A 25,673-nucleotide genomic window follows, 5' to 3' on the forward strand; every position below is an offset into this window, starting at 1 on the left:
ATTCAGGGTTCTATTTGATCCCAGTTTTTTCTTGGTAAAATTACCAATTCCATAAATGGTATTTTTACCAAGAAATCTCGGTAAAATTATTGAACTGTCTCGGTAATTTTATTGGACCTTAGTAAAAATGCCAATAATTTGTATCGACTGTGGTAGAATCACCGAGATAAAATGGCAAAGTTACCGGGAATTGAGCACCAATAACAGTGGTATTCTTACCTGAAAAAACAGAAAAAATACCGGTTTTTAGGTACGCTTACCAGTCTATCTTGGTAAAATTACCAATAATTGGTAAAAAAAAGTGAGATGGTAAAGGTACCAATGGACCTTGATAAAAACGCCGAGAATTTTTTTTCAGTGCGTTATGCAAAATGAAATCAAGTTGATGGATGGTGATACACGACTCTTACCTACAAGAGCGCCGGAAAAATGAAAATTTATCTTGTCGTACTTCAGTTCATTGGCAATAAAACTGAACTAGATCACGGACGCAGCTCTCTGACTCCTGGCCGTCAACATCAAACGCGTTAATTATTCTCATCACGTGTGACATCTGTTACAAGTGCGTAAGTGAGATAATCAGTGGAAACAACGGGCGTCTAACCCTTCATTTTTAAAACCTCATAAAATCCTCGGTCATGAAGGCAACTCCACCGTCCTGCCAAAACGACGCATGTGCGCGGACCTCCCTTGAGACTTACTCGATTCTTAGCTATGAAAGTAGCTGTATCAAGAACTATGATAGCCCCGGGCGATACCCGCGAATTGCGGATACGTGTTGGAAGAAGACAAACTTGAGAAGCTTTTAGCGTAGTGCGTACGTATTTATTACCGCTCGTCCGTATTTCTGTGCTAGGGAGGAACGCCGTAAAACCCGCCAGACGTTGCCAAATTCTCTTCGATAAAACTGGAATTAATTAAAAAATTCACGACTTTTTATCCTGTCAATTTTCCAAAAAAATCTAATCGCAAATTAATCTAGAGTATCTGAAAATTTCAAGGAAAGATCTTCAAATATATCGCTGAAAATAAATATTTTATTTGGATCAATTTGGCAACGTTTGAATGTTCATTGGCGTTTTTCTCTAGAGTATAGTGAGTACCTCGGGTGGCAGTTGTATTATGCGTATTCAACTCATTAATCCTTTCATTGACCCACATAATGAGTTCCTTGTTTGTTTGGAGCTCAGTGTGGGATGCGCTGTAATAGATGTAGATAGGTGAATCGGGGTTATAAGTTACGTACTCGCTAAAAGTTACGGATTTCGTAACTGCGAATGAGTCATTTGCAGTAATTGTCACAAAATCATGTTTCGACATAGGATTAAATCGCCAGACTGCATGAGTTTTTTGTGTCTATACAAGTATTTTTCTTCTATAAGATTCTCTGCAAAATCGCCCTCAGTTGGAGCATTAAGTATCAATTGAATCAGTGAGTTCGAAAACACACCAACTCGGGTTTTTTTCGATCTTCACATTTTTACGGTTTAGTAACACCTATGGATAGAAGCATCTGCACGCAAAAGGAAATTTCTAAATTGCAATCGGAAGTGCTCGAAACAGCGACGGGAGAAGGAAAGAATCGAAGTATTTTATTGGAAATACACCAATTTTTGGCCATTTTAAGGGAAACGGGTGACCATTCAATTTTGCGGTTTTCTTTTTTCAGTTCAGTATACCTTGTACCAATAAGTTATATAAATATTCAAGCGTTATTCAGGTCGAAAAATATAATTTTTTCAGGGCAGACTATGAAAAATCAGTATTTGAAAGTCGGTGAGAACGAAAACACTCCAACTCGGAAATTTTTAAACGCTTAATTCTCTGTCATCAAACATGGTGTATCGATTTCAACTTTGTGCTTTACAAAGTCTCTAAGTACTTGTCCTTTGGCACCGAGAGGGTTTCTCTTAAACTAACTTCTTCGCCCGCTGCGCAGTTTTAGGTGTTTCCTGAACAACTTTTTTTGCCCAGTTTCCCGTGTTTTTGAACTCACTGATTCAATTAGTGTGGCAGCTGTAGTTCATACATTTTTCATAAAATTCAAAGCACTTTCGGAGATTTCAGCTAAAGTGATGCACTTTCAATCCACTGACGACGCCGCGAATCGGATTACCACGGGCAATCCATAGCGCGCACCCGACATAGCGCCTTCAACATCGTGTAGATACTTCAAACGCTACACAGTTTCACCTATGATCCGATGTGCAAATTGCCTACACTGCGCCTGCTGAATTGCACACCACCGTGTTTCCAGGTGTAAACTACTGCCGCGCCGTGCCAAGTGAAAACGCCGTATAAGCATTCGAATGTTGCCAAATTTCTCCTTTAAGACTTTAAGACGCGCGGTTTTAGGTGTTTCCTGAACAATTTTTTTTTTCCGAGTTGGTGTGTTTTCAAACTCACTGATTCAATTAAGTACGTGCACGAAGAAAAATAGGTTGCTAAACCTCGAATTTTTCATTTAATTTTCGGTAGGTACCAGATGAGTAGACTACGTGGTGATTAATTGCATTTTCGTCGATCCAAAATCCCGAAGGCGCCCGTTTTTGAAAAGTCCGAAGATTCGAAGGAATTTCAAACGCGTCCGAATGGCTGAAAAATGATGGCAGTGAAGTGCTGATGCAGTCAAATTGTTATCTCCTCTCATGTTTTGCTCATGTTTGTTAGAATAAAACGTATTTTCATTGGAATTGTTTCTTGTTTGAATTTCTTTGACAAATTTAGTACATAAATTCTCCAGTATCATGACAACAGAATTGCGATCTCAAAATTCGAGAAAAATGACAAGTAGCTGAAATTATGGAACAAATCGATGCGATATATCGCACTTCACTCTGGCACAAAAAATGGCGCCTGTCCAATCACTTTAAAGCACATTTTTCCCAACCCCGTCACAAAAATTTTATGATTGATAGTTAATTGACGATGTAACTGATTGTGTGAATTCACCCTGGTGCAATACACAGCCACATGCAGTTGATATCGGAACATGTCGCGATGAGTCAAAACCATATCAAACCGCGCGATTCATAGCCCTTGGTGCGGGATCAATATCCCATCAAAATGTAATTCCTGAATGTTTGCCGATACCAAGTCGACCGCATCTTAAAGCAACTCATTTCGATGTGGGATTTCTCTCGTATTTTGATCGAATAACAAGGTCCTGCTGTTGAGTGCTGATCTCTTGATGTATGCTGCGCTTATGATTTGTGCGCATAGATGTGCATTTGTATGTAAAAATTCCATAGATGTCCAATTCATTGAGTTGTCATAATAAATACTCGATGATTGGTATACGCGAGTTTTAATTCAAGCACTCGGTATCCTCATCAACCAGCGTATTCAAATGTTGCCGAGTTCGGTCGCCTTCGATAAATCGGAAGAGAGATGAAGTCGAAGGCTGAAGTAATTATCATCAGTGATGTCAAATCGTTCGGTGGTTAGTCAGAGAAGCGTATTTTATGCGTCGGTTAACCCGAAATTGATTTTTCAAAAATATTTTTGAGAAGTTCCTCAGTGGCGTGGCGTGCTTTGCGATATATCGATCGATACGCCACTCAAACCTATGAAAAAAAGTCGATTATCAGGGTGTTCGCAGCGAACACCTTAGTAATCGATTCTTTACCATAGCTTCAAATGGCGAGATATCGATAATCGATCCTTCACGCCAAGCCACTGGAGTTCCTATACATATACTCAAAATGTTGTAACGTTATTGTTATGTTATAACTATTGTTATATTCTATTGTACCAGAGTGGCTTGAGGGAAAAGAAAGATTAGGAAGATTTGAAATTTCACGAGGCTGTGAATTATTTTATATTTTTCAGGGGCTAGAGTATGTAACCCGCACTCAAACGCAAAAAACCAGAGGAAAGTCACATTTTTTACATTTTGCGAAACATGAATAGGAACAGGTATATTTCAATGTCTTCCGTAAATTTCAGAGCTTTCATGATATTTTTCATGTGAAATTTCAAGATTTTATTTTTCATGAAAAATACCCGCCCTGACCGTACTTTTTCAAATTTTCTCTAGAATGTTCAGGAAAATGTAATCATTCGTAAGTGCGTATTCGGCGTCGACATTAACGATTTTATTAATCTATATAATCGAGTAATAAGTAAGAACTTGAAAACGCGTATCACGCAGCAGTTATTAATTCTATATTATTTGATGTAATATAGATGTTTTTACAGTGAAAAAGGCAACTTTAGTTGTGATTCCGAGGAGATAACAGATTCAAAAGCTTCAATTGTCAGATTTGCATCAATTAGGCTGCGCATCTTAAAAAGCATTGTCAAGTCAGTCAAAGAATCCATGAATCATTGAATGAAGATAATATCAGTCCTTTTCGACGATTTGGCAATCATGTACGCGGCTCAAAGAGGAGAAGGATACGCCAGAATGTTCAGCGGCCAAAAAATCTTAACCATCAGAATAATCTCCAGGATTAAGCTGGACGCATACAGATCAATCATATTTTACATGCTATCAGGATTTCGGTGTTGTTGATTGATTGGGTCGTAAAATTATGACTCTGCTTGAGCAATCTATGCGCATGTTTTAAGAGTATATAAACTTCCATTTATGTGAATAAATCGTTTTAGATGAACTTGGTGATGAGTAGGCCTGCAGGAGCAGTGTATTCGTAAAACGAATGTTTATTCTGTGCGGCCTCACCAGTGTTTTTAATAGAACTTCTGAGAGGACTAAGGAGGACCGACTCAACTTATTTTTGTCAAACGGAACTATGTACATTATGACGTGAGCTCTGTTATGCATATATTCTTATGGGTCTCAGGGCTCATGTCTGAATGTTAGTTCCGTTTGGCAGAAATACGTCCAAATGGAATAGAGGTACCCGAGCACTCTCATATTTGTTACCGATCCTGCTATTGTGTGTTCGTAATCAAAGTAAACTAATTTTGTTCGAAATTCAACAAAAAAGCGATTCAAGTAGCATTTTTCATCGAAGAGATCACGATATTTTGAAATTAAGTCGTGATTTTTTTTTTACAATTTTTGGCGATAAAATGGCCAGAAGCGAATTTTATTTAATGTTCCGCATCTCTTTGGAGAGTTCTGTCCCGGTTTGTCTCATCAATCATCAACACCAGTGGACACCGTCCTTACCAGATTCCGCCAATCAGATCCGTTAGTTTTCGATAGGTCGAACCTTTTTTAAAACCACCTCGCGTTTTATATTAAATATTTAGTTTTAAGGAAAGTTATGAATATTTTTCCGAGAAATTTTCAAGAACTGAAGTTAAAATTGGACGAAAAATATTTACAAATTTTCCCGAAAATTCGTTATTCATCAAAGGAAATTTGGCGCCTAAAGGTTCATACGGCGTTCTTCCTTAGCACGGCAGAATAACACAGTTTTGTGCTGATTTTTTGCAGAGGGCGACCAAATACCTAAAAGTTAGGGGATGGGAGCTACAGCGATGGGTCAAGAGGCTCAATGAACGATGGTTTCATGACCCAGTCACAAGTCCATTCGGCTCATGGTCTAAGTGACATATATAGTACTCCTTATGATATAGATTATGATCTTAGCAATTAAATGAGGTGCCAATTTTGTGCGAGTCTGTAGTGGTTAGAGAACTGAAGGGGGACCTGATTTACGAAAGTGCCTGAAGCCACCGCTAGCAAAGAGCGTCTTTTAATGTCGGTTTATCCGTTTTATGACCGATTTAGCTGCCTTGGAACTGTCTGACTTGACGCAAAACACTCCATTATGGACCAAACGAGTCTATTAAATCAATGTTCATCAAAGAAATGCGTTTTTTGGCAACGTGACAAAAATAATCAAGCTGTACTCCGTAGAAATATCGATCGAAGGATGCATTAGAAGTACTCCGATGGTGCTGTAAACAGAGGCGGATCCAGCAGTTTGGCAACATCGGATTCTCTCTATTTAAACCTATGTTAAATAATCGATTCTTGTCGGACCACCTTGCTCCTCAAAGAATCGATACATTTCCAAAGGTTTAAATGGAGAGAAACAATGTTGCCAATTTGCTGGATCCGCCAATGGCTATATTATTTCAACGCGGAGACGGGCAAGTAGTATATGGAACGCGTTAAACAGAGAGGAACCAAGCCGCCTCAGTGCCAAATTTAACAGGGCAATTTCATTTGTTACAAGAGAACATTTGTGCGGATTCCGTTGGAAATGTTAAGGAACTTGCTTCGCACAATGCAGAAAATTAACTGAAATTTGCGCAAAAAATCCGCACAAACATTTTCATGTAAAAATTATAAATTGCCCAATTAAATGGCAATTGCTGATTCGGCTCGGTTCCTTTCCGCTTAATGCGGTTCACATCTCTGCGAGCACTGGAAAAAAAATACACATTGGATCTAGAGTCGAGACTCTTGAAAACATTGACAAGAAAAGGACTCTTGATTCAAGCAGATTTTCGCTTAAATCAAAAGGGAATACGCTCAAATTAAGAGGCTTGGTTCTTGATTTGAGCTTAAATCTGATTGAATCAAGAGCATTTTTTCTTGTCTATGTTTTTAAGAGTCTGGACTCTAGACCCAATGTGTTTTTTTTCCCGTGAATCAAATGCACATATCAATGAACGGGAGTAGCTATAGAAGTCACCTTAGAAAGGCATTTAACCACGACCCGAAAAAATCGCCTTCAATCATATTTGATACTTCCATGGCGACCTGGGAGTTTAAATAGTTGCATGTGAGTTCTGAGACCATCTTACTTCTTAGTCACTTAAAACAGTATTCATAGTCATTTCTTAAACAGCTCCGATTTTAGGAGATCTTGCTTTACATTGTGAATATTAAAGGTTTAAGAGGATCCTTGACATAGCATCATAAAAAAGGCAAGTTTTGCAAACCTTGAGGTAAATTCAGCATGAATTTGAAAATAGGTCTTTGAATGGGATTACAATAATTTATCACAACAAAAAATACGAAACACAAAAGAAAATACTGCCAAAATTATTGGTTAACTTTGGCACTAAAATGTATTGAAAAGTTTAATGTATGTTCGTACCCTGCACAAAGTTTAAAAAATTATAAAACACTTTCTTCTGCATTTTTTATTTTTGCATTGCAACTCACTGTTATCCCTTGTAATGATCTACAAATTAAGTTGCTCTGTTAAATTTCACTAAATATTCGTTAGAATTGTCTCTCTTATGATGCTGTGTTAAATCTAATGATTCTTTTAAACTTCATTTAGTCACAAAATAATTGAATTTTTTAGTTCGTAAACGACCCAACTCGGGTTTCTACAATGTACATTTTTTTGCGTTGAATTTATTTCAAAATACCGCGATTTTTCCATCGAAAAATGCTACTATAGGGACCTTGTCTAGCGGCCAATTGACTCCATGCAAAGTCTCTTGACCTCAAGTGACCCCAAGGGTAAAAAAAAACTAAAATCTCAGAGTCGTGAAGGGAGGTATATTTTTACATGCTTCTCGTGCAGGCCCTGAGCTGTGACTCTGTTCTTGTAAATCAGTGGCGTGGCGTGAATTGCGATGTATCGATTGTTATGCCATTTGAACATATGGTAAAGAATCGATTAATAAGGTGTTCGCTGCGAACACCCTGTTTATCGATCCTTTTCCATAGGTTTAAATGGCATAACAATCGATATATCACATAGCACGCCACGCCACTGTTGTAAATGAAAGAGGAATAGGATGCCACTCGTTCGCCAAGGTTCCCTCTCGGTGCGGACACTTTGCGACGATTTAGAGAGACATTTAAACTCCCTGACGCATCTTTTTCAATTGAACATATTTATGCCGAAAGGAACTATGTCTCACGTAAACCGTATGCTCATAGTTCCTTTTAGCATAAATACGTCCAATTGATGAAAAATTATGCGCCGCCACTGCCATAGCTGTCGCCGTGACGCGAAGGCCTCACTAATGATAAATAAGATGCCTAAAGACCTCGTTCTCTGCGCTTTTGTCCGTCAAATTATCCGTACCTGCAAATTATGAGTCTAATTTCGAGCCGCGTCCTTTTCACCAATCACGGGGTATAAACCGTCGCTTTTGCGACGGTTCAACTCCCGATTTGAATGAGTGGAAAGGCACAAACATGACGGGAAAGCCGTTCTAATCGTGTAATGAAAGAAAATGCCTAGCTGCTGCACTTTCGTGCTAAGGAAGAACGCCGTATGAGCCCTCAGATGTTGCCAAATTTTACTTGTAAAGTCACGAATTTTCGGAGAAATGGAGAATCTGCACAGACATTTTTTACTGCTAGACTATATATGGATCGCAATATGCAAAAAAGAAACAACGCGATTACAGTGTTGTTATAATTTTGCCTCTTCAGGTTTTTCTAAAAAACGTCCAAGAACAGCCAATACATACCGCTTCACACCATGTATTTATTAATTTTAAATGAAGGTAATTGTGCAAATTCCAATACTGTACATATATTAAGTGTGTTTAAAAAAAATATGAAGTTGCACAATTTTGAAAACACTGTAATCGTGCTGGTTCCTTTTTGCTAAATGCGATCCCTTACATCAATGAACTCATCACAATTTTGAGTCATCCTTAAAAAAACTAATTTTTCGCTATTGTAGAAGTTTGCATCAGACCCATTCCAAAGTTTGATTGAACGCAAAAAATTACCTTCTTTCGGTTTTTCATCGCTGCTGACCCCAACTTCGACCATGGCGAATCAAAATCCAATCCAAAACGTAATCCAACACAAATCGACTTCGACGAACTCCAAAATGTACTCGAACAGCGATCCAATTCTGGGTGCTGTGTTACACTCAACTATTTCCATCTAACGACACAAGAACACACCAATCTAAACTTCAGACCTTTGGAAATATAACTTCAAAGGTAAAAACACGTAATTACGAACTCATTTCGGTAAAAATAAAGGGGTAAACGACGCACCAAAAGACTAGAATAAACTCAGACGTTTTTACGTTCAAGCGTACTTCTAAAGGAGTTTTAGGAAAATTTAAAAGAAAAAACGCCTGAAAACTGGTAGAGAGGTCGATTATTTCTTGAGGTTTTTGAGATCGGTATACACTATTTCCATTCAGATTTCCACGGGAGAAACTGCCACGAAGCTTTTACTCTATTCTTGAAATCAAAGTTGAGCGATTATGAGCTTAAGGCCGAGTGTTTATGAATTTTCGGTTGATTATGAACTTTTTTTAACAAATTAGTCAACTTTTTTAAACTTTTATCTAACGAATGAAGAGCAGAAGACCCCGGCCCGACACGCGAAATTCGACTGAACGTGTCAAGAACGTGGAAACGCAAAAGCTGGATCCAAAATCCGGATGCGACTGGCCAAGGGTGATGAGCCCACCCTCCAACCGAAGTATACGAGCAAACCTGAATTAGTTGTTTTCAAAAGGGAGTAAGTCCATTTTCGCATGAGCCTTGGCTCGCATAAAAGGACATACTAACTAAGACTCATCGAGGAATGGACCTGAGTCCTTTTGAAAACAACTGATTCAATTTATGAATGAGAGAAATAGTCAAATTTCCGAAGAAAATATACGCTTTTACGTGAGAGATCAACGTGGTTAATGGTGCGTTTAGCCTGAATGGCAACATCGCTTTCATGGACCGGAGAGGAATTTTATTAGCATGCCGGATCACCTTCACGCGAGTACGTAGGTAATGTCAACTACCCGTCAAATCACTAATGGATTGCCGAATATTCGTTAATTATTTCGGATTATCAAAATATTGATCGACAGGACCGGACCGGAGGCTGTGTATGCATAAGAGATACATCTTCGTCGCGCAGTGTATACAATTGCATGAAAAATGAACATTTTACGATAAAAAGGTACGCCACCGCTTCTGACTCAAATCAGAAACAACATATCGCTGGCCAAGGTGCAAAGCCACGTATAGCTCCGTTTGCGACGTCGCAAACCAGAGACAAGACACCCTCCTTTGGTCTTTTGACGATAGGTGGAAGCTTTTATTTTTGGGGATTCAACACTTCCTTATGGACAATGGAGATGTCGCATGTGTGAGGGATTTGCAACTTGACCATTGATTCTTATGTAAAAGTTCGCGAGAAACACGATGGCGCCACTGGTTTTCTCTGAAATCATCTCCCAAGCTCAAAAAAAGCTCTCAAAGTGAAGCCAAAATGGCGGGGATATCCCACCCTACCCTGAGAGTCAACCTCTACATCAAAACGAACTCTCCATGCATTAGATAAGGAGCAAATACATTAGCAGGGTTGCCGTGTTTTCAGTTTTGGAGTCCCCAAATAAAGTGGCAACCCTGCTACTGTATTTGCTCCCTATCTATGCATGAAGAGTTTGTCTTGATGTAGAGGTGGACTCTCAAGGTAGGGTGAGATATCCCTCCATTTTCGCCTCACTTTGAGAGCTTTTTTTGAGCTTGGGAGATGATTTCGGAGAAAACCAGTGGCACTGTCGTGTTTCTCGCGAACTTTTACATAAGAATCAATGGTCAAATCGCAAATCCCTCACACACGCAACATCTCCATTTTCCGGGAAACTAACCAGGATAATGACCATTTTTTCGGGCGAAATCGGCTTTTCCAGAGAACTGTAGTCTGATGGAAAAGAACGGAGGTTTCCGGATTCAGAGCCTCGTTATATAGGTTTGCTCTCAAATTTGCAATAAAACTATTGGTGATCAGCAAAGCATTGAGTTGGAGGATGGGCAGCAGATCAAAGGTGACCAGACCAACACCTACACCAAGACTAACTTTCCATGCAAAGATAGGGAGCAAATACATTAGCAGTGATGCCGTGTTTTCAGTTTTAGAGTCCCCAAATAAAGTGGCTTTTTGACTCCAAAGCTGAAAACACGGCAGCCCTGTCAATGTATTTGCTCCCTACCTTTGCATTAAGAGTTTGTCTTGATGTAGAGGTGGACTCTCAAGGTAGGGTGAGATATCCCTCCATTTTCGCCTCACTTTGAGAGCTTTTTTTGAGCTTGGGAGATGATTTCGGAGAAAACCAGTGGCACTATCGTGTTTTTCGCGAACTTTTACATAAGAATCAATGTTCAAATCGCAAATCCCTCACACATGCAACATCTCCATTATAATGGAGCGACAGTCATGACTCTTTTTTCAGCTGTCAACCTATACACACATGGTGGATGATGAGCTTCGGGCGACGTTATGAGGCAAACAAGTTTCCCAAACTTCGGCTTGCTTGCAAAACGGAACTGCCAACACGTTGTTAAACATCAACCATGTATAGGTAACTAGGTAAGTCAACGGTTTAATGGTGAAGTCCCGAAAGTGAAAGCTTCCACCATTGCCAAGATAAAAGTGGAGGGTCTCTTGTCTCTGTCGCAAACCTCCTGTCATACTTCATTAATTCAATGAACAAGTGGTCAACTTATTTTACTGAAAATCTCCTTGATTTTTCTTCTTTATTAAGAGTTTATTCTGTAGTTTCAAGATATATAGTTTGACTTTTCCCTCTACTAAAAAATAAAATGGGAGTAGAGGTTTTAAAACATTCAGATGAAAACGCGTGGTTCCGCACTTTACACATCGGTGTATGTCAGTAGTTTCTTGACGTAGATGGGTAATTTTATTGATGAACATTGAACACAGAAACATTGGTTCCTTGATACAAATGTAGTTTGAATGTTATAAGGATGCAACTCTTATAGTGCGAGAAAGAAGTTCAATAACAATACGAATCGAACATTTCATGTTCGTGGTATCAACGGAACTATTCCGGTCATAAACCTATGTTTCGGTCCGTGTGACCGAAAGTTCGGTTCCCGTAATGGGCTTACTTAGTTTGATAAAATAACTCTCTGCCTTCCCCTTTCCAAAGTGTTAAATTACGCCCATACCTGCTCAATTTAGTGATTTTTTTTTTTACATAAGCGAATATTCAATCATAATCTGCAATTTTGAAAAACAATTTTACCCGCGAGACATCTCCGCGAGAAATTTTTGATGATGCAACTATGATTGTGTTACTTGTATAACTTTAAATGAAATCATAGGTCGAATTACAATCCTCGTATGCTCTTGCTGTAACTTGATATCTTCCTCATTTTAAATATTTCATTTTAAATTCATAGATTTATTTTCATTCTAATTTGACTAAAAGCGAGCGTTTTGACGGCAAAATCGGGTACCGATTTGAAATTTTAGATGGTTAATTCGTCCGAAAAATTACTGCCTACCACTGTGCGCCAACATTGCTACTCCTCAACCTCGTATAACGCCGCACATTGGTTCCAGAGCCCGATCTAGGCGGCATTAATTCGAAAAAATGACTTTTGGAAAAATTGAAAAATAGTACAACTGGTCGACACTACATACTCTGGAGGGTATTTCGGCCAAATATCATGATGATTGGATGAGTGATAAGGAAATGATAAGCTCCTAAAGGTGAGCGCGCAGGCCGTTCTCTCTGCGGCTGTATCCATTTCCTCATCTATCTCATTCGAATGATGTTCCTAATAGAGGTTTGTCGCCATTTTGGGCAAAGAAACAAGGTTTTGAAGGTAGAATCCTAATATTCAAGTGAATTTGAAGGTTTACGATGTTTAAATCATAACTTTAGATTAAGTCTATGGCTCTAGATAAACCAATAGACATAGCGCTATTTTACGTTAATTTCGCGTAATTTTCCATATAAATGGCTGAAAACAACTACTTTGCCGGCCTTTGCCGGGTCTCAAACGGCCATTTCTAGTTAGTACTAATCCTAGGCATGATGTAGATATAAATATCTTTTGCCAGTTTTTGCCTATTTGTGAAATACAGCCTTTTAAAGGTCGCCCGCTCAGCCCTCATGAGTACCGTATGTGGGACGTTACGGGTGGGCGATATCGTTCGACCACTCAGGCAATGTCAAATAACTACTTCTTTCCATGATATTCATTCAGAAGGAAGTTTATTCAATCGGGTTTCCAAAGAATTACACAAAAATATCACTTCCACGGGCGTGCAACACTCTGAGGAGATCAAAATTTTTCGTGTTAAAAATGATCTAATACTACTAAAACGGCAAAAAACAACTACTTTGCCGGCCTTTGCCGGGTCTCCAGCGGCCATTTCTAGTTAGTACTAATTCTAGGCATGATGTAGATATAAATATCTTTTGCCAGTTTTTGCCTATTTGTGAAATACAGCCTTTTAAAGGTCGCCCGCTCAGCCCTCATGAGTACCGTATGTGGGACGTTACGGGAGGGCGATATCGTTCGACCACTCAGGCAATGTCAAATAACTACTTCTTTCCATGATATTCATTCAGAAGGAAGTTTATTCAATCGGTTTTCCAAAGAATTACACAAAAATATCACTTCCACGGGCGTGCAACACTCTGAGGAGATCAAAATTTTTCGTGTTAAAAATGATCTAATACTACTAAAACGGCAAAAAACAACTACTTTGCCGGCCTTTGCCGGGTCTCCAGCGGCCATTTCTAGTTAGTACTAATTCTAGGCATGATGTAGATATAAATATCTTTTGCCAGTTTTTGCCTATTTGTGAAATACAGCCTTTTAAAGGTCGCCCGCTCAGCCCTCATGAGTACCGTATGTGGGACGTTACGGGAGGGCGATATCGTTCGACCACTCAGGCAATGTCAAATAACTACTTCTTTCCATGATATTCATTCAGAAGGAAGTTTATTCAATCGGTTTTCCAAAGAATTACACAAAAATATCACTTCCACGGGCGTGCAACACTCTGAGGAGATCAAAATTTTTCGTGTTAAAAATGATCTAATACTACTAAAACGGCAAAAAACAACTACTTTGCCGGCCTTTGCCGGGTCTCCAGCGGCCATTTCTAGTTAGTACTAATTCTAGGCATGATGTAGATATAAATATCTTTTGCCAGTTTTTGCCTATTTGTGAAATACAGCCTTTTAAAGTCGCCTGCTCAGCCCTCATGAGTATTGGATGGGGCTCGCGTGACGGGTGGATGATATCGTTCGACCTCTCAGGCAATGTCAAAAAACTACTTCCTTCCATGATATTCATCCAAAGGGAAGTTTATTTAATCGGTTTTCCAAAGAATTACCCAAAGATATTATTTCCATGGGCGTGCAAAACTCTGAGGAGATCAAAATTTTTCGTGTTAAAAATGATCTACTACTACCAAAACGGCCCAAAACAACTAGGTACTTTACCTTGTCTCAAGTGGCCATTTCTAGTTAGTACTAAGTAATCCTAGGCATGGTAAAGAGACAAATATCTTTTGCCCTTTGAAGCGAAAAAAATATATTACAACATTTTAAATTTAAGGTTGCTCTGGAATTAAAAAATCAACAGGCATTGCAGTTTCGTGATTTTTTTCCTGCTCACTGGTCGAAATGGTTTGATAGGGGCGACACCCTTTTATTGAATTTTTATACTGCCATTTCTGAAACTGCAACCAGAAGTAGATTCCAAAAACAGATCGTGCTGACTGGATGCTTCGTGAAGTTATTCAATGTAACAACACACCCCCCCACTCATGAGTACCGTATGTGGGACGTTACGGGAGGGCGATATCGTTCGACCACTCAGGCAATGTCAAATAACTACTTCTTTCCATGATATTCATTCAGAAGGAAGTTTATTCAATCGGTTTTCCAAAGAATTACACAAAAATATCACTTCCACGGGCGTGCAACACTCTGAGGAGATCAAAATTTTTCGTGTTAAAAATGATCTAATACTACTAAAACGGCAAAAAACAACTACTTTGCCGGCCTTTGCCGGGTCTCCAGCGGCCATTTCTAGTTAGTACTAATTCTAGGCATGATGTAGATATAAATATCTTTTGCCAGTTTTTGCCTATTTGTGAAATACAGCCTTTTAAAGGTCGCCCGCTCAGCCCTCATGAGTACCGTATGTGGGACGTTACGGGAGGGCGATATCGTTCGACCACTCAGGCAATGTCAAATAACTACTTCTTTCCATGATATTCATTCAGAAGGAAGTTTATTCAATCGGTTTTCCAAAGAATTACACAAAAATATCACTTCCACGGGCGTGCAACACTCTGAGGAGATCAAAATTTTTCGTGTTAAAAATGATCTAATACTACTAAAACGGCAAAAAACAACTACTTTGCCGGCCTTTGCCGGGTCTCCAGCGGCCATTTCTAGTTAGTACTAATTCTAGGCATGATGTAGATATAAATATCTTTTGCCAGTTTTTGCCTATTTGTGAAATACAGCCTTTTAAAGTCGCCTGCTCAGCCCTCATGAGTATTGGATGGGGCTCGCGTGACGGGTGGATGATATCGTTCGACCTCTCAGGCAATGTCAAAAAACTACTTCCTTCCATGATATTCATCCAAAGGGAAGTTTATTTAATCGGTTTTCCAAAGAATTACCCAAAGATATTATTTCCATGGGCGTGCAAAACTCTGAGGAGATCAAAATTTTTCGTGTTAAAAATGATCTACTACTACCAAAACGGCCCAAAACAACTAGGTACTTTACCTTGTCTCAAGTGGCCATTTCTAGTTAGTACTAAGTAATCCTAGGCATGGTAAAGAGACAAATATCTTTTGCCCTTTGAAGCGAAAAAAATATATTACAACATTTTAAATTTAAGGTTGCTCTGGAATTAAAAAATCAACAGGCATTGCAGTTTCGTGATTTTTTTCCTGCTCACTGGTCGAAATGGTTTGATAGGGGCGACACCCTTTTATTGAATTTTTATACTGCCATTTCTGAAACTGCAACCAGAAGTAGATTCCAAAAACAGATCGTGCTGACTGGATGCTTCGTGAAGTTATTCAATGTAACAACACACCCCCCCCCCCCCTTCAACAATAATAACTACTAGGGTCAAAATATTAGTAAAATAGTAGATCGCTCTTGATGATTAATCATTAAATTTGTCAAGATTATCATAGTTCAAGCACAGAGCCACGTTGTCAAATTATTAATCCCGTGTTGATTGCGAATTTGCTATTTTACGCATATTTACCATATTATGGTTAACGATAGGGTCAAATCGACTTCAAATTCGTGATCAGCGACCCAAAAAACACATATAAGCATATGTTGCACGCTGGTAAGGGTGATATTCTAATTAATGCCGCCTAGATCGGGCTCTGGAACCAATGTGCGCCGTAACCCGCACGAAGCAACGTAACTTCATCTCAAGGTTGCCAAATTGATTCAACAATTAATTTATTTTAGAAAGTTGCATCCATGCAGTTTTCATCAAAATTTGTCATGATTTTTGCATGAAATCTATGGAAAAATCAGTGAAATTTCCAGTTCGAATTGCCCAAAAATGTTCCTGTTCAATATGCAATTTACGAGGGAAGATTTGGCAACATTGAAATGGAGTTACGTCCCTTCGTGAGAGAAACGACGATAATATTGCAATAGCATCCGGTATGCCAGTTATGAAACTCTGAATTTTTCGCGTTTCACGAGTGAAGTTCATCCGATTACCGCGCAACAAACATTCCCATCATGAATGAAAATGTGTAACATGCTATCACACAATTTTAGTGTAATATAGCTGACTTTTAAGGCCACAAAATGATAAAACTTATCACAATCTTCCGTCGATTCTGCATTTCTTTGGGATTTCGGCAATTCCAAAAAAACTGGCAGCATGACAGACTGATGTTAATGATTAACTCGGCCGTGAGACGATGGGTTTGTATGCATAATGTATGGTTGGCTGACGAAAACGTAGCAGTTTGAAGTCCGCGTACAAATATATTCCTTTGTTTAAATATTGATATGTTTTGCATCTATAGAGAAAATGGCTACATATGGATACATTCAGTATGATGATAAGTAGTGAATAATCTAAAAAAGTAATTCCAATTCGGATATTTTTCCTTCCCATTGATGTTCGTCTCATAACTACTGATTAAAAACCGGCTGGGTTGTTTTGGAAAGGGCAGCATTGCACATACAAATAAATGCGCGAAACATTTCCTATTATTTGAGTCAAATTTGGAGATCCTGTCCATCTTATCATCAATAGTCATATCGATTGCTAAAGCATAAGTCCACGTACGCCAATTTGCGACGTAAAGACTTCCAGTCATACTTTATTTTTTCCTTGGAGAAGTAGTCAACGTAAGTAATTTTCGAAAAAATCAACTAGTGGCAAAGATTTTGAAACACTGCAAAGGGGATAAAAGATAAAGCCATCGATTTCAATAAGTCTTAAAATCAAACCAAGCCTTCATAAATATCCTGCATACAACGACATGATCAAGTTGACACCTTGACGCTTTCCGGCCAAAGTATCACAAGCGCCGTTTGACGTTAAACAATTTCAGCCGCCTTTCATTATTTTACAGAGAAATTGTTCAACAAAGCTGTCTGAAAAGGTCTGGATTTTCTTCGTGCTGCCGATAAAATTCGGTGAAATTTTCAAATAGATTCAACCAACAATTTCTCTGTAAAAAAATAAAATGTAGGCGGAAATTTTTCAACGTCGCATTGCGCTTGTTATACTTTGCCCGGAAGTTGACGCACTGAAGAAAAGATGATACATTATTTTTACCGTATTTTTAGTCTGATGGCGTGCGCGTGAATTTTGCCAAATATGGACAAAAGAATTGGCCAATTAATTGACCAAATAATTAAACATTTAATAATTTCTTCGCACTTGTTGCGAATCTTGATTGGTTCAATAAACATTTTCGATAACGCACATTTTTTATGACACATGCGGATTAATTTTATAAATATTATTTCGATTTTTTTTTATATTCAGATATATTTTCAATTTCTTCCCTTGAAGGGAGACTTCCTACCTCGCAGTTGGGAAAACACAACATTTGACTTCATCGATTCACTCGCGAAATTTTAAGCACTAACTCCTCTCCATCTGCAGAAATTTACAAGTATTTCCTCGAGATCTGTCAATGTTGGGTGGCACAAATGCAAGGTTTGAACCTATTTGTAAGGAAAATCCATTCATAGTGTGTAAAACAAGAACCATTGGGCGCCTCACAGTGGATCAAGTGGATGGGGAAGGTCGGACAAAATTTGGAAAATTTAAAGCTTATTACTCGGTTAAATTAAAACTTTGAGAGTTTAAAAATGGTGCCATTGGTTTCCTCGTGAAATTATTCTTCGGAAACACCCCTTGGGATTGAATCTGCAGCGAAATTAACATCAAAATTTGCTGTTTTGGTAAAAAATTTCATGTCCGACCTCTCTGATTCTGATTCGATCCACTGTGCGCCTCCTCGCAAGGTTTTCCTCAGTTTCTGGTCAGGAGCAAAAAACAAAACCACCGAAAAAAAATCGTGCACGCCAAGACTGAATGGAAAGCTAGAATAGATAGACCAAAGAGCCCTGCTCATACATCGAGTGCTGGCCATAGGCAGTGAGGTCAAAAGTATCACGAATATATTCCAACCTCTACGAAAAAATAGTTGTCTAGCTATTCCGTCATTCAATTTACCTACTCATCAATTCGAGACACGAATAATTCGCGAAAAAAAACCACAAACTCGCAATTTCATAAGCTAAAATACGCATGGCAGTAATGCTGCTGAAGGTCAGTAATTAAGACACATAACGTTATAATAGCATCATCTAGTGCAGACATTGAGCGAGACTCAAGCTTAATTGACATTCGATGATCTCAACGAAGTAAGGCGATTTAATGATGTTTCACTTGAATTTTTTGGGGGTCAAGCCAAATTCGTACATTTATTTAAAAATGACTACGACTCAATCGCAAGTTAAAGTTAGAAACTTTTTTGTTTAAACAAATATTTGTTTTTAAAACAAACAGTATAAATCTAAAAATTTGAAGAACATTGATTCAGAATTTCAGACTAAACCGAAGAAAGTGTTACAGAAGTAATTTCTGTTTAGTGATTATGTTTTGCTTTTCATTGTTTATATTTTCACTTATAACGACGGTGTAACTACCAGACCACGTATCTTATTTGTGGTGTTTAAAAATCTCAGCTGTCATTTTACGTTTGTGAGGAAGAACAAACCGATATTGTTCCTTGAAGTTTTCACGGATTTTTCTTCACACAGCGAAAGAAAAATCGCGGAAATTTTCGAGGATTAACGTTCAGTAATTTTCCATCTGAAAAATATAGTATTACAGGAAGTTTGCGACGTCGCAAACCGAGAGGCGTGGTCTTTTAGTCTCACCGTCGATATACATTTTTAAGTTCAGCGAACATTGTAAAACAATGTCTAAAAGGTAATAGCACTGAATGTATCAGTATTTGGAGTGACGCCGAGTGCTAGAAATAATGTAAAATTTTCTTTTAAAAAAACTTATATTTTATTTACAAACTTTAACCGAAGCTTTTCGAAGCAACCGCTTCATCGTCAGGGTCACAAAATAGATATCACAAAGGCCATAACTTAATTTCAAACAAGGTAACAGATTTCAATGGTAACGATTGATAACAAAATGGTAGTGGTTTGTAGTAGTAGGTAGTTTGTTATCAATTGTTATCACTGAAATCTGTTACCTTGTTTGAAATTAAATTATGGCCTTTGTGATATCTATGTTGTGACCCTGACGATGAAGCGGTTGCTTCAAAAAGCATCGGTCAAAGTTTGTTAATAAAATGTAAGTTTTTTTAAAGAAAATTTTACATTATATCTAGAACTCGGCTGCACTCCTAATACCAATACATTTTCAATTTTTTATTGTTGTTATTTCTTTATATTATTTCTTTATTGGCATAGTGTCACATTCTGTCCCTTAGTGTACTGGAGATAGCACTAAAGATAGCATAATAATTAGGCAATAAAAGACCACAAAAATACGAGTTTTATTACTATCAACAATGATCCAATTACCTTATCATTGATGTCCATAAATTTATAAAACTTTAAACTGTCTTCAAATAGCCAAATACAGGACATTTTATCCGAGAGAGACCAGAGGAGCTAGGAAAACACTGGAAAAAAAACGCATTGGATCTAGAGTCCAGACTCTACATCGACAAGAAAAAATACTCTAGATTCAATCAGATTAAACTTAAATCATGAACCAATTTAAGCCTCTTGATTTGAGCGGATTTCTTTTTGATTTAAGCTTAAATCTGATTGAATAAAGAGTCCTTTTTCTTGTCAATGTTTTCAAGAGTCTGGACTCTAGATCCAATGTGTTTTTTTTTTCCAGTGAAGGCTTGATCATGCAGCAATCAATGTTGCAAAGCGTGCAAAGTATGTGATAATACTTCATGATCTGATCATACTTGATATTCTGAGCAGGTTTTCCTACATTTCCCGAAGGAATACATCGACGGTGTAAGTCCGAAACCACGTATCTCGGTTTGCGACGTTGCAGACTTCCTATCATACTTTATTTTTTAAATGAAAAACTACTCAACGGCAATTCTTAAAAACTACCGTGATTTTTCTTCTCGTTGCCAAGAAAATTCTGTGAAAACTTCAAGTAAAAAGTGCCGGTTTGTTCTTCTTTAAAAAAATAAAATAGGAGAAGAGACTTTCAAACACCGCAAAGGAGATACGTGATTGCCGACTTACGCCGTCGATATGCTAAAAAGTAGGTTCTCATCCTCATCGACTGAAAGCGGTAATTGTTGAAGCGTGTTCACAACAACTTTTGATTATTAAAAGAATACTTTGTACTCGCTGTGTTATTATATCTAGTGATTACACGCGTTCCTCGCATTTTATTTTTTTCCTCACCGGTTATAATGGGCGAGGCGCGGATGATCGACAATCGATATTTCTCCATTTGAAGCTGTGGGAAAAATCGATTATCGAGGTGCTCGTTGCGAACACCCTGCTTATCGATCCTTTCCCATATGTTTAAATGGCTGACAAATCGATACATCGCCAAGCACGCTACGCCAATGCTGGTTACTATGTTCGCAGAGGCGCGTGGATTTCCCCTCTACCATCACACCACGCGTTAAAGTCTCCGACGTTTTTTTCATTGATCTAGAGTTCGAATATCGATATATTCCTATTTGGAGCTGTGGTAAAGAATCGATTATCAAGGTGTTCGTTGCAAACACCCTGCCAACTGATCCCTTTCTATAGGTTTAAATGGCAGACAAATCGATATATCGCAAAGCACGCTACGCCACTGCTGGTTATTATGTTCGCAGAGAGTAGGCAGCTCGTGGATTTCCTCTCTACCATCACACCACGCGTTAAAGTCTCCGACGTTTTTTCATTGATCTAGAGTTCGATTATCGATATTTCCCCATTTGGGGCTGTGGTTAAGAATCGATTATCAAGGTGTTCGTTGCAAACACCCTGTCAATATATCCCTTTCTATGGGTTTAAATGGTAGATCAATTGATAAATCGCAAATCACTCTACGCCATTGTAATAAAGCCATCCTCTTCAAAGAGGCATTGTGACTGGACCACATTTTGCAATTAGGAATCGCTATATTTCTGCCATTAGCTTTACTATCCAGACAGATGCTTGCATGAAAAAGCCAGAATTTGTGGCTCCATGTTGATTAAAAAAGTCAAACGTACCGCAAATGATTCGACGGAAAATCTTGCTCCAAAACAGAGTTAGAGCTCCCACTCTGGCAAACTAATCAGTTTTTTTCTTCTCCTTTTTCTTTTTACACAAGTAGGCCGCAGTTCTTTTCGTTTTATGAAACTACTGCAACTGAAAAAAAATCGTAGAGTAGAAATTCAAACACACTTACTGTGGGTGGGTAGGAAGAGGCTCGAATTGCAAAAGGCGATCTCACCTGAAACATGATACATTTTAAAAGAATTATTAAAATTATTCACCTACAAATTAAATACAGGAGCAAGTCCAAGTTAAAATCAAAACAGTCGAAAAGGTCAAACAGATAGTACCAAAATCAGATAACGCAGTCAAACCAGTCAAAATAGGTTAAATAGGTGGTAATTTTCTGTAATTTTGCATTATTACACCTTTTAATTGACTTGAACAAAAAGAAAACTAGCCAAGATGCATGAAATATTTACAGATTCATTAAATGCATAGGTATGTGATTTAACACACATGCAGATATTTCATGCATCTTGGATAGTGCTCTTTTCGTTGAAGCCAAATAGTTAAAGTTCTCAAACTTTCAAAACAGCGAGCAGGGTCAAAACGATCCAATTAAATAAAACTAAAATCAGTCTAGGAAGGCAAAATAGTAGAGTAAGGCAATAAAACACTCAAAACTGACAAGTGTCAGAATAGTGAACATAGTAACTACAAAAAGACTAAAATCAGCCAGGGCAGACAAAACAGTCATAACGTCTTAACAGTCAAAGCAGTCAAAGCAGTCAAAACAGTCAAAACAGTCAAAACAGTCAAAACAGTCAAAACAGTCAAAACAGTCAAAACAGTCAAAACAGTCAAAACAGTCAAAACAGTCAAAACAGTCAAAACAGTCAAAACAGTCAAAACAGTCAAAACAGTCAAAACGGTCAAAACGGTCAAAACAGTCAAAACAGTCAAAACAGTCAAAACAGTCAAAACAGTCAAAACAGTCAAAACAGTCAAAACAGTCAAAACGGTCAAAACGGTCAAAACGGTCAAAACAGTCAAAACAGTCAAAACAGTCAAAACAGTCAAAACAGTCAAAACAGTCAAAACAGTCAAAACAGTCAAAACAGTTAAACAGTCAAAACAGTCATAACAGTCAAAACACTCAAAACAGTCAAAACACTCAAAACAGTCAAAACAGTCAAAACAGTCAAAACAGTCAAAACAATCAAAACAGTCAAAACAGTCAAAACAGTCAAAACAGTCAAAACAGTCAAAACAGTCAAAACAGTCAAAACAGTCAAAACAGTCAAAACAGTCAAAACAGTCAAAACAGTCAAAACAGTCAAAACAGTCAAAACAGTCAAAACAGTCAAAACAGTCAAAACAGTCAAAACAGTCAAAACGGTCAAAACGGTCAAAACAGTCAAAACAGTCAAAACAGTCAAAACAGTCAAAACAGTCAAAACAGTCAAAACAGTCAAAACAGTCAAAACGGTCAAAACGGTCAAAACGGTCAAAACAGTCAAAACAGTCAAAACAGTCAAAACAGTCAAAACAGTCAAAACAGTCAAAACAGTCAAAACAGTCAAAACAGTTATAACAGTCAAAACAGTCATAACAGTCAAAACACTCAAAACAGTCAAAACACTCAAAACAGTCAAAACAGTCAAAACAGTCAAAACAGTCAAAACAATCAAAACAGTCAAAACAGTCAAAACAGTCAAAACAGTCAAAACAGTCAAAACAGTCAAAACAGTCAAAACAGTCAAAACAGTCAAAACAGTCAAAACAGTCAAAACAGTCAAAACAGTCAAAACAGTCAAAACAGTCAAAACAGTCAAAACAGTCAAAACAGTCGAAACTCTCAGAACAGCGTACACAGTCAAAACGGTTAATACCACCGAAGACTGATGACAACCAAAATCAAACCAAGAAAACGCCAATAGGTCTCGATAGACGATCAAATTTCCGAACCAATTACCATCAAAGTGACGGGAGTCGTCAGTCTTAAACTCATTAATTTGCTTAGTTTTAAAGTGAAAACTTGGCAGAAATGTTTCGTGTGGCAGGAAATGATGAATTGTGGCACTCCATTCTGATCTTATTTTGAACAAAATAGTGCGGCCCGTCAAAATTTGATGGTAGATGGTGACCATCAGTCATCAGCATGTCTATTTTGATCGCAATTTGTTCGGAATTTGATCGTCTATCCAGGGCTGTACAGTGTACACAGTCAAAACGGTCAAAACCACCGAAGACTGATGACAATCAAAACCAAACCAAGAAAACGCCGTTCACACAACAGCATCAAAAAGACGTCACGCTGCATCAGAATGACGCCACTCTGCATCAGACTGACGTCACGCTACATCCGAAAGCTTGGCAACTTGGGATGCACCGATGGGCGAGATAAAGAAATGGATCAAACGAATGAGTAAGCAGTGGAGTAAGCAATGAGCAAGAGCGGTCAGCGGCAAAACGGAGAGCGGGAGCCACGCCGCGCCGGTGGCACTTTGTCAATTTCCGAGAATGTTTCCACACTCTTGTGCAGCCCCCCCCCCCCCCCCCCCTCCTGCCCGATTCTAGGAGTTCAGCTTGCACGAATCTGCAGATTCACGAATAGAACCGTGGCTGCTGTGGTCTTTGTCCACGCTGGATGATGTTGCCAGTGGATCGACAATAGACCCATCGGATCAAAATGTAGATGCCACAATAGTCGAAAAATATTTTGGAACATACACGCAGTAACCCATACAAAACACACACAAAAAAAAAAAAAAACATTAAAAAATATGACCCGAATCGTATATCGCAAGTATTGAGTTAACACTATTTTGCGGGGAACGCAAGGCTCACTGGAAGAAAAAACACATTGGATCTAGAGTCCAGACTCTTAAAAACATCGACAAGAAAAAATACTCTTGATTCAATCAGATTTAAGCGTAAATCAAGAACCAAGCCTCTTAATTTGAGCGGATTTCCTTTTGATTTAAGCTTAACTTTGATTGAATCGAGAGTCCTTTTTCTTGTCAATGTTTTCAAGAGTCTGGACTCTAGATCCAATGTGTTTTTTTTTCCAGTGCTGAAAAGTTCAAAGCTTCGTTCAAAATATCGTTGAGGAAACATTTAAAATTTTTTCAGGTTTTTCAGGCTCTTTAAGCAAAATTCTTAAAGTTGAAGGAAGAAGTATTTTTGAGAATTTTTTGCGATACTTTCATGAGGATATTCCTGTTGATACTTACACCCTTAACATATTTTAAAAATAATGAATGCATATTTTAAAAAGGCTTAAAATATTTTGAAAAAGCGTAAGATATTTTGTAATTTATTGGTGGATTCTATGAAATTGCTGGCAGCATCTTTCTACACCAATATTAAGACAATATCAAGACAACATTACAAAACATTGTTTGAAAAAAAAGTTTTTAAACATTTTCAATTTTTATTGAGTAACTCATATTGCACTTGTTTCACGCCTTACCCGATCAGAGAGCAACACAGACACAGCAGTATTCTCACAGAAGGTGATTGTTGAAACTGGTAGACAAAGTGATAGACAGACAAAAAAGATATGGAGGGATCCTATTGGTGTAAGCGAGTGGTTAAAATTGACGAAGGAGGTAGGTAATAGATTGACTATGACAACTCACGGGAGATCCTATAGTTAGTCCATCGCTTTCTCCTTTTGTCTACAAGAACCATCCATTTCAACCAATAGGATCGCTCCATACTCCTATTGTCCCCTTTGCCTAGCGCTTTGTCTATCAATTTGAATAATCAGCCCGCTGGACACATTTAAATAAAAATGAACTGTACCATACTGACATGAGCCCTGAGATCCAATAGAGTACATGCATGGCAGGGCTCAAAAATGGATACAGTTGTTTTTCATTAATAGAGTTTCTATAGTTGGTACATGATTTTCTCCCTTGGTCCAGAAGAACTACTAATTTCAACCAATAGGACCGCTCCACGCTCCTTTTGTCGTCTTTGTCTATAGCTTTGTCTATCAATTTAAAAAATCAGCCCGATGAACGTATTTAAATCAAAAGGAACTTTATCTATCCTGGCATTAGCCCTGAGATCAAAAAGAATACATGCATGACCTGGCTCATGTCAAAATGGACACAGTTGCTTTTGATTTAAATGATTCTCGTGCACACACGGGAAAAAAATTGCTGATTCAACAATTCAATTGCTAAAAACAGTGAGTGCAATGTTTCAATGCAGATCTTACAACAAAAAAAATGCTACTTTAACCACATT

The 25,673-nt window shown here is 38.1% G+C and overlaps 1 protein-coding gene across 3 annotated transcripts in view; it reads right to left on the bottom strand.

Moving 5' to 3' along the window:
• Window positions 1–25,673, bottom strand: part of osy (ABC transporter oskyddad) — a 118,882-nt gene that overhangs the window by 36,499 nt on the left and 56,710 nt on the right. For 2 of the 3 annotated variants that reach the window (XM_019050063.2, XM_072304776.1), the window contains exon 2: window positions 21,604–21,648. The exons of the other annotated variant lie outside the window; for it this stretch is intronic. Coding sequence is in view for 1 of the 2 variants with exons in the window: in XM_072304776.1 (XP_072160877.1) it covers window positions 21,604–21,648 (45 nt within the window). In the remaining variant the exon portion in view is untranslated. The remainder of the gene's footprint in view (window positions 1–21,603; window positions 21,649–25,673) is intronic. 3 annotated transcript variants of the gene reach the window in all.

This window comes from Bemisia tabaci, chromosome 9 (genome assembly GCF_918797505.1).
Source record: "Bemisia tabaci chromosome 9, PGI_BMITA_v3".
In the NCBI taxonomy this organism is placed as follows: domain Eukaryota; kingdom Metazoa; phylum Arthropoda; class Insecta; order Hemiptera; family Aleyrodidae; genus Bemisia; species Bemisia tabaci.